A 10,896-nucleotide genomic window follows, 5' to 3' on the forward strand; every position below is an offset into this window, starting at 1 on the left:
CCACCGTGGCAGCGGGCTGCCGATTGGACGCGGCTGGCGTGGGCGGGGCCTCGAGTGGCGTGGGCGGGGCCTGGGCAGGAACGAGGGGCGGGCGTGGAGTCAGGTCCCGCCAGCCCGCGGGACCCACGCGGTCTCCGGGCTCCCCCGGCTCCCCCGCAACCCCGGCAAGCTCTGTATTTCTAGTTTTGCGGAGTTTCTGCTCATGAATGGATGTGGATTTTGTCTCCTGCTCTCTGCGTATTTTTCATTCGTGTGTGAATATGGCGAATGACACTGATTTTCAGGTGTTAAGCCAGCCTTCCACACCCCCAATAAATCCCACTTACCGTGATGGATTACCCACTTACACTCTTTTTACATATTGCTGCGTTCTTTTTGCTAATTTTTTTTTGCTTTTTCATAGTATCTTGTTAAGGGTTTTTTCATCTATGTTCTAGATCAGGGGTCCTCAAACTGTTTAAACAGGGGGCCAGTTCACTGTCCCTCAGACCGTCGGAGGGCCGGACTATAGTTTAAAAAAAAACTATGAACAAATTCCTATGCACACTGCACATATCTTATTTTGAAGTAAAAAAACAAAACGGGAACAAATACAATATTTGTATTTGCATGTGGCCCGCGGGCCATAGTTCAAGGACCCCTGTTCTAGATCAAGTGCACGTGGACCATTCCCCAACACAGACCATAGTCTGGGCCATAAAACACACTTTAGCAAAAATCTTAAATTTTTGACAATAAAATTTAAGTCATAGAAAATGCTAAATTACTGTATTGATTAATAGCAGGAAAGCATACCTTTAAATAACCCTTTGGACAAAAAGGAGATCTCCAGGTGAGCTAGAAATTATTCTGAACTGAATAAAAATAAGTCAGAGCTCCTGGGATGCAGGCAAAGCAGCAGAGAAGAAAGTTACACATTAAAGTGCTCTTTATTAGGACACAAAATCATCTAAACTTCCACCTGGAGCTGGAAAAACATAAACACCACTGAGGTAGTACGAGCAGAAATCAATGAAGCAGAAACACAAAAGCTGCAGAAGAATAAAAGCCGAAGTTAGTCCCTTGAAAAGTTCAGTATTAATAAACTTCTAATCAGACTAAGAGAGGAACACATTGTCAATATCAGAAATGAAGGATGGAACATAAATTAAAAGGACAATTTGACAACTTTCATGAAACTGATTCCTTAAAAGACACAACTGGAATTCACAAAGAAATATATGCCCCCAATAGTGCTATACCTACTTAAGAAACTGAATTTCAAAGTTAAAAACCTTGCAATTACGAAAATTACAGGATCAGACAGTTCTGGGGAGTTCTTCAGAACATTTAAGGAAGAAATAACGCCAGTCCCTAACTTGGGAAGTCCTCCGAGCGCACCCCTTAGTAAGGCTATTCCATTAGAACACACGCGTGCACAAACACACATACACACGCATACACACACACGTGCGCACACACGCACGAGCGAGCACACACACACAAGAAAGAAAAGCACTTGGTAAGGTGACCGGTTTATTTAGGAAGGTCCTGGAGTTGCCCGAGAAGCCGCCCCGCAGCCTGCAGGAAGCAGCCCCTGCAGAGGGTGCCCACAGGGGTCACACAGGGAGCCGGTCCGGGCAGGGCCGGTGTGTGGCTGCCCGTGGCCTCCTGCAGAGGGAGGGCTCTGAGCCCAAATACAGAGATCCAAGCAGGTTCCAAATCCACACAACCCGTTTCCGAGAGCGAGGCAGGTGGGGTTCCCTGCGGCCACAGGAGTTCAAGGCCAGAGAGCCAGTCTCTGGGAGGAGGGGGAGAACCGAGGCAGCCCAGGTCCCCCTCTCCTAGTCGGGCTGTCTGCACCTGGCCCCCTCCTGACACGTGCCCCCATGAGACAGCTCGAGGGGGCTCTGAGCTCAATCACCAGCGTCCCCTCCTTCCCCGCCCTCCAGGGAGACTGCGGGACCCTCTGCCCCGAGGGGCCCCACGGCATCTGCAGATGGGACCGCGCAGCCGGACAGTGTGCTCAGGGGGCGCCGAGGCAGGAGGCCCAGCAGCCCAGGGCCCGCCGGCTGCCAACCTTCACCAGAGCTCAGCCCCTGGGCCTGCAGACATCGAGGGGCTCTGTGCGCCCGCCACCCTGCAAGTCCTGCCAGCTGCTTCCCCCGCCTCCACGCGGTTCTGGCTAGCTCGTGGCTCCTGCTCTCATTCCTGGAGGCTCGTCCATGCTGCGCTCACCTGGCTGGGCTGCTCCCCGCACCAAGGCCTCAGGGTGAGAGGGAGAGGCCGACACAGACACCAGGGCTGAGGGCGGAGGGGACCGTGTGCAGTCACTGTCCAGGTCATGAGTTCAAGAAGGCAAAAGCTGATGGCTCTGAGCCAGGAGGCTCTGGGGCTGCCACGCTGTGTGACAACGTCCAAGGGGGCTGCGGGGGTTCCTGGGTACCAGTCCCAGCCTCCACCAGGCGGGGGCAGGCCACCAGCTGCATGCCAGCAAACAAGGACTTGTGGCCGCTGCTGGCCCCCGGGCCCCTCAGGCAGCCGCTGGGGTATGGGCCCGATTCAGGTCCTCCATTGGGAGCGTTCGAGCCCAACTGGCCCTGCTCGGGTCTGGGCTCCTGATCTCTGGAACCTGCCAGTCTGGGCTCGGCCTTCCTGGCGTCCCCGAGGCCTGGGAGGGGGCACCCACCCAGGGCGGGAGGGGCTGCAGGGCCCCTGGGGGAGAGCAGGGTGGAACTCAGAGGCTGGAGAGACGCAGGGCCCCCGGCGAAAGGCACAGCGTCTGTCAGCAGGTCAGACGCGCCCACACGCGTGGCTGCAGGGTTGGGCTCGGCCTGTGGCCTCCGGGCAGCGGCGTGCTGTCGGCAGGAGGCTTCTAAATGCCTCAGGATCTGGACGGCGGGAGAAAGGGAACTGGTGAGGGCCCAGTCGTCCTGGGGTCCCTGGAGGGCACATGGCCCTGCCCGGGGCCTTCCCCAGGCCGCTCCAGGGCAGGGCCCGCTGGGGCAGAGTGGTCTACGGGCCGGTCCTCTACGAGCCGTCTCCACGCTGCCCTCTCACCCCCGGAGGGCTCCGGGCCTCGAGCTGCTTACACACCGGGCACACCAGGTGCCCCCAGACGCCTGCAACCTCCCCTCTGCTGCCTCGTGAACGGCTTCCCTGCCATCGGACCCTCCGCGTGACCCGTGGCACAGGCAGAGGGGGCCCCTGGGGGAACAGTGTGCCTTCAGCCCCACAGCCTCGCCGATGCTTTGATGATGGACAATTCGGGGACTGGAGACAAAGGATCTGAACTTCCAATGGCCACAGAGAAAGCGAGAGGAGGCGAGGGGGATGCCAACAGGCAGGGGAGGTGCGGGCCGGCTGCGGGGTGCGGGGGGCCAGCGAGAGCCCAGGCGGCCTCCCACAATCCCGGCGCTAGCAGGGAGGGGCTCGATGGTCGAACAGTTTCTGCCCTCCAGGAGCTGCCCATCTGGGAGCTAAGCACAGACCTGAGAGCTGTGACACGAGGTGGAGAAAGTGGAATAGATCCACCCGAGCAATCAAGGAGGGCTCCCTACAGGAGGCGGCACATGAGCTGAACCACGGGGGAGAGGAAGCCACCCACCGGGGAGAGCTGCTGGGCAGTAAGGCGGCTGAGCACGGGCAGGGGAGGCCCTGAGCTGTTCTAGGGCACGGCCTGTCCAGGGCAGCAAGCGGCAGGGGAGCGAGGGGCCTGTCTGGAAAAGCCCGGAGAGATGGGGGGTCCCTGCACCCACTCCGCAGGGCCCAGCGCTGCCCACCTTGGTGGCCTTGCTGGTCACGGGCCCGGGGCTGCCGGTGCTGAGCTCCCGCAGGCACGGCCGGGCGAGGAGCAGCATGTGCTCCTGGGCGAGCAGGTCCGTGCACCCCAGGGCGGCGATGGCGCCCAGGGCTCTCTGCGGGGACGGCAGGGGGGTCAGCAGGCTCCACCCGGAAGGCCGAGTCCCCGGGGCCTCCTGGCAGCCCCGATGGCCCCCTGTGCTCACCCCCGACCCCTCCCGGGGCAGACCCAGGGAGGGGTCACCGTGCCCGCCCGCCACCTCCTCACCATCTGTGCGCACTCGCCAGGCCTGCCCAGGCGGCGGGTCAGCAGCTCCACCACCGCCTCGCAGTTGAGCAGCCCGCACCTGTGGGAAGGGCACCGGGCAGGACAGGTGGGCAGGGCAGGCGGCCAGGCCCTTCCCTCGGGGGGTGAGAGCGGGAAGGGGGGGTGGGGGTGGGGGCTTTGTCAGGGGCTCACTCTTTGACAAAGCGTTGAGCCTCCTCTTGGCTCAGGAAGGGACGTGGCCCCTGTGTCACCATCTGGACCAGGCTCAGCTCCTGCTGGCAGTCGCTCAGGGTCACGGCCTCCACCCTGCAGGGGGCACAGCGGGTGGGCGAAGGGCCAGGCTCTTCCAGATCACACCCCGCTGGGCGGGACCCTGATAGTGAACAGGTGGAGGGGCCGAGGGCTGGCTCACCTCTCAGCCAGGTCGCCGGGCACCCCGCTGGCCCCCGAGGGGCTGTCACTGCCCGACCAAGTGCCGGAGCCTGAGGCCCTGCTCTGGCCGTGGTCCTGGCAAGAACCCTGGGAGCCGGGGCTGCTGTCCTGCTCGTCCCAGCCCCCGCCCGCCTGCCCCGGCTGGTGTCTTGTAGCTGGAAGAAAGGTGATCACGGTGAGACCCAGGGGCCTCAGACAGCCTCACACCCACTCCTGGGGACCCCAAGACTGGGGGACCTAGAGGACCAGGGAGGGCGCCCCAAGATGTGGACAGGGTGTACCCTCACAGAAGTCGGGTGGACACACTGGCGTGGGGCTCATGTCCGGGAGATGCAGCAGCGCTGAGCACCACAGCTCTCGTCACTCGGGGACACCTGCCCCCCCTCCTGTCTCCCAGCACCTTGCTCTTCAGTCAACCTGTGCCACTGCCCCAGGCCCCCAGGGCGCATGAGTTAGAGGCCAGCCCTTGCTGAGGGCCGTCGGGCAGAGCCATGCAGACGGGCACAGGACAACCCGCCGCCCGGGTGCGGGGATGAAAGGGCTCCTGGCCCAGCCCATGTCTGGCCCTGCACTAGGAGCTGGGGCCTGGGCCTCAGCGAGCCCCGCCCACCCAGGGCCGATCCACACGGAGCTAACGCCGGGCAGCACCGCCTGCGTGAAGCCACCAGAGGCCACAGGGCACGCGGAGCCCCTGGCAGTGTGTCAGGCGGGGCAGGCTGCCCTCCTCTCGCCTGCCCTCAGCTGGAACCCGGCTCCGCTCAGCCCAGCAGGAGCAGGAAGGAGCCAGGGACGGGGAAAGTCAGACCCTGATACCTCGGGCCCCCGGCAGGGCTCCAGGGGGTGGGTTCGCCGGGGCGAGGTGGCCGTGGCTGGCAGGAGGCGTCACAGCAGGCTGGTAGGCGTCCCCCTGCAGCAGAGGCCCCTGGGAGCCGGGGCCCTCGGGCCCAGGGCACACGGCGCTGGCCACGACCTCTGCGGCCTTCTGGAGGGTGGCGAGGAAGGCTTCCCCCGTGGAGCCTGCACAGAGCGACAGGGAGATGGCGCGGCCCCAGCGGCCCCCCCACTCCAGGAGCCGAGCCTCAGAGGGCCGAGCCGCGACCAGCGGTCAGCACAGCGGCTGGACTCAGCCCAAGCCCACGCGCCCCTGTGGCCCGACTGCAGGCCTCCCGCCCGCTCCCGCGTCTACACTGGGCTGGCCGGGCCCTTTGTCAGCACCAGCCCTCCCTGCCCTAAGTCCCCGTCCCCACGCCCAGCGCCCAGGCAGCACTCACCCGTGGGACCGTGCTCCTTGCTGTAGCCGAAGCCCTGGAGGGCGCCCTGGGGCCGGGACTGGGAGCCCATGCCTGCGGGGGGACCAGAGTCACCCTGATCCTTGGGGAGGAGCCCCGGGCCCCATCCCAGGGGAACCCCGTGATGGGGCTGGACAAAACTGCGTACCTGCGGGAGGCAGGGCCCTGGGAGGCTGGGACGGGGGAGGAGGGGACAAGGTGTCCGAGAACAAGGTGCTCCCCAAGTCCTAGACAGGAGGTGAGGGCGCTCAGTGTGGCCACACATCCGACTGTGCCCCCACCCCCACCTTGAGGGCCACACGCAGCAGGAAGCCGCTGGGGTCCCCGGGGGAGCTGGTCCTGGGCTCACCTGGGCGGCCGCCCGCACTTGCTGGTACAAGCTGTTCCCGTGGAGAGGGTCCGGGGGCCCCGTGAACCCTGCAGGGCGGGGAGCGGGCTGAGCGGGCGCTGCCCCCGATGCTGGGCTGGACGCCCCTGTCCCCCCCTCCCCCCTGCGGGTGAGCTCGCCCCCCACCAGCGGAGTTTCTGAAACAACAGGTCTGACCTCCAGTCCCGTGTGACTTCACCTCCAGGTCAAAGTCCCTCCTGCACCCTCGAGCCTGGCGAAGGCCCACTGCCCACGCGGTTCACAGCCGCCACCGCAGCCCCTCGGCCCCTCACCACCCACAGCAGCGAGGCCTCGGTCACCCCGACGACTCTCTGCCCCCCGCCTCTCACCTGCCACCTAACCGCCTCCCTCAACCCGCTCTCCATCCCGAGGGGACAGGAACGGGCTCTTGTCCAATTCATAACCCCTCAGCGGTTCCCAGGGGCTTTAGGGAAAACCCAGAGGCTCCCGGGAAGGCTCCCGGGCTAAGGCGCTCGGCCGGGCCGGTACCTGCCGCTTCCTGGATGAAGGCTGGGTTGCGCTTGAGGATGAGCAGGAAGGAGGAGGAGCCGTGGGCACACAGGTGCAGCATGATCTTCAGCACCTGGGGGGATGGGCACGTGGGGCGGGGCCAGGCCCAGAGGGCACCCCGGCTGCCTCCCGCCTCCCCACCTACAGTGTGAGCTCAGGCCTGACCTGACCCCAGGGTCTGCGGCCGCTGGGGCCTCACCTTGAGCTTCACGCGGCCGGAGCCGCTGTGCAGCCGGTTCAGGAGGTACTCCAGTAGGCACTGGCTGCTGCCCAGCGACTCGTGCGAGATTTCTGGAAGGCGCTCGGTTAGGGAAGGAGCGAGCTGACCGGGGCCTCACTGTCTCCGAACCGCGTAGGGTCCCTCCCTGCAGGCACCCACCCAGGCCCGCGTTTCGGGAGCATCGGGCACCCGGGCCTCCTGGGCTCCTGAGAGGGCCCCGGCCGCCGAGGACAGCAGCCCAGGGCCCTGCGTGGGGACACGGGGAGGATACTGGCGATCTCCTCGAACAGGTAGCCGGGACACGGCGCGTCGTCGTCCGACGTTCCCTTCAGGAGAACCGGGAGCTGAAAGACAGTGAGAGCGCCGCCATGAGTGGGTGGTGCACAGGGGTGAGCCCACGGCCACCACAGGGGCCAGCCATCCCCGGGGGGCTCCTGGGGGCGCCGGTGTCCACGCATCTCGGGGTTGGCACGCTGCCGGGTGAGGGAGCGAGGGGACAGCAATGGTCGCACCGGCTGCAGGCAGCTGGCCGGAGTCATGGAGAGGAGCCGTTCTGCTCCGTCCCCCAGGCGCCTCGCTAACAGCCGGGCAGGACGACTTAAGGCAAAGCCCAAAGCCGAGATGAGCCTTTCCCACGCGGGGCAGGTGGGCAGCGTGAAGTGGCCCCTAAGCCTGACCCACCCACGGCGGCTCTTCAGGGAACGGACCTTAGAAATAAGCCGCCAGGAGACAGCCGAGCACGTGCGTGTGTTTACTTGTCAGCAGCCAAACAGGTGCCCGTGACGCGCTGACTCACCGGGGCGGGCGGGAGCCGGAAACCCGCTCCCCACGCGCCCCGCCGGCGGACAGCACAGCCTCAGGGACATCGGGACAGTGCGGGCCGCACACCACAGCGTGAAGGCAGCTGCCCGGTGTCACACGTGCCCGACTGTCACGCCAGGCTGCGCGCACCCACCACCGACACCAGGGGGCGAGGGAGGAGGGGCCGGCGGGGGGCGGGAGCCCGGGAGGGGCCGGGCGCGGGGAACCCGGCCGGGAGGCGGATGGCTCTGGCCCGGGGCGAGGCGGCGGGGGGCGCGCAGCGGGGTCGGGTTACCCGCACTCACCCGGTGCAGGAAGCTCAGCCGGTCCCGCAGCAGCGGCGTGGCGGCCATGATGCAGGTCACCTTCCGGCCCTGCCCCGGTCCCAGCCCCTCCAATCACCGCGCGGGTCTGGCCCGTTGGCCAATCGCTTGCGTGGGGCGGGCCTTAGGGCGGAGTTAGGTCAACAAGTTGAGCCTCAACCAATCCGAAGTCCTAGGTCAATGACAGACGGTCTACCAGCCAATTAGCGGGCTCCTGGGGAACGCGGTTCCGGAGAGACAGAGGCGAGGGCTGAAACCTAGCCTATTAGAAAGCGAAAGAGAGGTGATGGACGGAAGCATCAGCCTATCAAAGGGTGCTTCGCCGGAAAGGGACGGACCCAAGATGGCGGCGCCCACGGGTACCAGGAAGAGGTGCTCATGTCGGGGAATGGAGCGGTGTGGGGGCGCGTGCGAAGCCGCCTCCGCGCCTTCCCCGAGCTCCTGGCGGCCTGTGGGGCTGAGGTGAGGAGCCTTGGGTCGAGGCAGCACCCGCGGGACGGGGCGGGGGTCGGGGCGCTGGGGGCGGGGGCTGCCGGGCCCCGAGGCCGCCACGACCCTGTCCTGCGCCGCCCGTCCCCAGGCCGCCGCCTACGGCCGCTGCGTGCAGGCGTCCACGGCCCCGGGCGGCCGCCTGAGGAAGGATCTCTGCGCGCAGGAGTTCGAGGCCCTGCGGCGCTGCTTCGCCGCCGCGGTAAGTGGACGCGCCCCTACCGGCCCCACTCCCAGCCCCGCCTCGGGGGCGGGTCCCGTTGGCCCCCTCCCTTCTCCCGCGGGCGGTGTCGGGCGACCCCGCCGCCACGAGCCCGTGTGCCCGGCAGGTGGGGAGCGTGGGGGGCGCCAGCCCCTGGCGAGGGGGTGCCGGGGTGTAGAAAGCGCCTGGTGAACCCCCTGGTGCCGTCGTCAGAGTGAGGGGTGCGGGGGGGCTGCCCACCCAGAACCCCACACCCCGCGTCCCAGCCCCGCTGCGCCCTAGCGGGGCCCCTCCTCTGAGGCGCTCGCAGGGAGATGGGGGCCCCTCCTCTGAGGCGCTCGCAGGGAGATGGGGGCCCCTCCTCTGAGGCGCTCGCAGGGAGATGGGGGGCCCTCCTCTGAGGCGCTCGCAGGGAGATGGGGGCCCCTCCTCTGAGGCGCTCGCAGGGAGATGGGGGGCCCTCCTCTGAGGCGCTCGCAGGGAGATGGGGGCCCCTCCTCTGAGGCGCTCGCAGGGAGATGGGGGGCCCTCCTCTGAGGCGCTCGCAGGGAGATGGGGGGCCCTCCTCTGAGGCGCTCGCAGGGAGATGGGGGGCCCTCCTCTGAGGCGCTCGCAGGGAGATGGGGGTCCCGGCGGTTTTCCTCTGGAGCCACGTCTGCCTCGGAAACAGCGCGTTCAGACAACGCCTTCACCTCCAGGCCCAGCAGACCCGGAAGGGCGGACCCTAGGCCGGACGGGCGCCTGGCCCCGAAGAGGAGGAGGAGCCGTGGGCGGAGGGCCTGGCCCGCGGCGCGCACACGGGGAGGGGGGACGGGCCGGGGAACCGGCAGGAGGCCCGCCGGTCTCGCCAGGTGTTGGTGCTGCGCAGGGTGCGCGGGGCCTGGCCTCGCCCCAGAAACCCGGCGGCCGTGGGCTGCGGGACGCGCTGCCTCCGGGCCTCACCAATAAAATGTCCCCGCACCTCAGACGCCTCCGGACATTGCCTGTGGGTTTGCGGGAGGCACCGAACCTGCGAGACAGACTGAGCGGGAGGGCGAGCCCCGCAGGCCGGACACGGCGCCGGCCTGGCCCTGGAGGGCGCGGGAGCCGCGCTGGGGGCCTCCGGGGCGGGCGGTGGAGGCCGGGCCCCGGGGCGGGTGGAGGAGCCCCGCAGCTTCTAGAGCAGCGAGCCTGCAGGCCCCTCCCGTGTGGGGCCGCCCCGCGCCCTCTGCAGTCTCCCCGGGAGCGAACCAAGCCCTGTCCTGAGAAACACACACACACCCCCACCCCCGGGCCTCAGCCCCAGCTCCTGGGCACCGCCCGCTGGGAGCTGGGCTGCTCCGAGAGCCCCCTCCAGGGGCACAGAGGTCACACGGTCCCTGACTTCTGTCTTAAAACTCGGGAATTAGCCCGGCTCTCCCCAAGTGGTGAACCCCGGGTCTCAGATGTGGGTGTCATCTCAGCGAGAGTCCCTGCTGGGCTGCTGGGCAGCCACGTTTCGCTGCCACAAAAACCAGTGGCCCCTCTGCCCCCGCCGGGTGAGGGAGGCAGATTCCTGCTGGGAGGGTGGGCCTGTCTGATCCTGCCCCGACCTCAGCTTGTGCCCAGCGGGGGGCGGGGGGGGTGTCCAGCGGGGGCATGGACTTCTCCCTGACCCTCCTCCCTCCACTGACCTCTGACAGCTTCTGGCATCTCCACTGGGCACACCTGTCCCACCTGGTGCTCCCTCCTGCCAGCTCCCCTCCAGGTGGCGATGAGCTACCGACACCCTGCCTCCTCCCCAGGCCGCTGCGGGCTTGCTCTGCTGACCGGCCAGGTGCACCCCAGGCACCAACCTCAGCTCTCACGGCCTCACAAGGTGTCCAGAGCCGCTTCCCTGGGCACGAGCACCAGGACTCTCCCATACCCAGGGTTCAGGAGTCAGCTCGGCCGTGGGAAATTCCATTCCTCTTATTCATTTGTAGTCAAGCTGCCCAGTGCATAGAAATAATAAAAATTTAAAAATGGCCCTGGCTGGTGTTGCTCTATGGTTAGAGCGTCTGCCCGTGCACCGAAGGGTCAAGGGTTCGATTCCTGGTCGAGGGCATGTATCTGGGTGGCAGTTCATTCCCTGCCCCTGTCGGGGCACCAACCACTGTGTCTTCGATGTCTCTCCTCCCAGCCCCCCTTTCCATGTTCCCTGAAAAGCAATGGAAAAAATGTCCTCACGTGAGGA

The 10,896-nt window shown here is 66.2% G+C and overlaps 2 protein-coding genes across 4 annotated transcripts; one reads left to right on the forward strand and one right to left on the reverse strand.

Annotated features, from left to right (window-relative positions):
• Positions 1 to 913: 913 nt before the first annotated feature.
• TEPSIN (TEPSIN adaptor related protein complex 4 accessory protein) lies at positions 914 to 8,063 on the reverse strand. The gene is made up of 13 exons (XM_081110085.1): positions 7,994 to 8,063; positions 7,159 to 7,231; positions 6,867 to 6,958; positions 6,647 to 6,740; positions 6,119 to 6,186; positions 5,918 to 5,996; positions 5,752 to 5,823; positions 5,294 to 5,497; positions 4,461 to 4,635; positions 4,241 to 4,354; positions 4,049 to 4,127; positions 3,762 to 3,896; positions 914 to 2,870 (listed from the first exon to the last, which is right to left on the reverse strand). Exons 1-13 carry the CDS (start codon positions 8,039 to 8,041, stop codon positions 2,322 to 2,324), a joined length of 1,782 nt encoding a protein of 593 aa, XP_080966211.1. The 5' UTR covers positions 8,042 to 8,063; the 3' UTR covers positions 914 to 2,321.
• Positions 8,064 to 8,354: 291 nt separating this feature from the next.
• NDUFAF8 (NADH:ubiquinone oxidoreductase complex assembly factor 8) lies at positions 8,355 to 10,642 on the forward strand. 3 transcript variants are annotated; one of them, XM_081110214.1, is made up of 3 exons: positions 8,355 to 8,473; positions 8,592 to 8,702; positions 10,466 to 10,642. In XM_081110214.1, the coding sequence occupies exons 1-3, from the start codon at positions 8,390 to 8,392 to the stop codon at positions 10,487 to 10,489; spliced, it is 219 nt and encodes a 72-aa protein (XP_080966340.1). In that variant the 5' UTR covers positions 8,355 to 8,389; the 3' UTR covers positions 10,490 to 10,642. The 3 variants fall into 3 exon arrangements, with proteins under 3 accessions (XP_080966340.1, XP_080966338.1, XP_080966339.1); XM_081110212.1 differs by having other exon boundaries at positions 10,364 to 10,500; XM_081110213.1 differs by lacking the exon at positions 10,466 to 10,642 and adding an exon at positions 9,401 to 9,667.
• The last annotated feature ends 254 nt before the right edge of the window (positions 10,643 to 10,896 follow it).

Source organism: Myotis nattereri, assembly GCF_964212035.1.
Source record: "Myotis nattereri genome assembly, chromosome: 16".
NCBI classification, from domain to species: domain Eukaryota; kingdom Metazoa; phylum Chordata; class Mammalia; order Chiroptera; family Vespertilionidae; genus Myotis; species Myotis nattereri.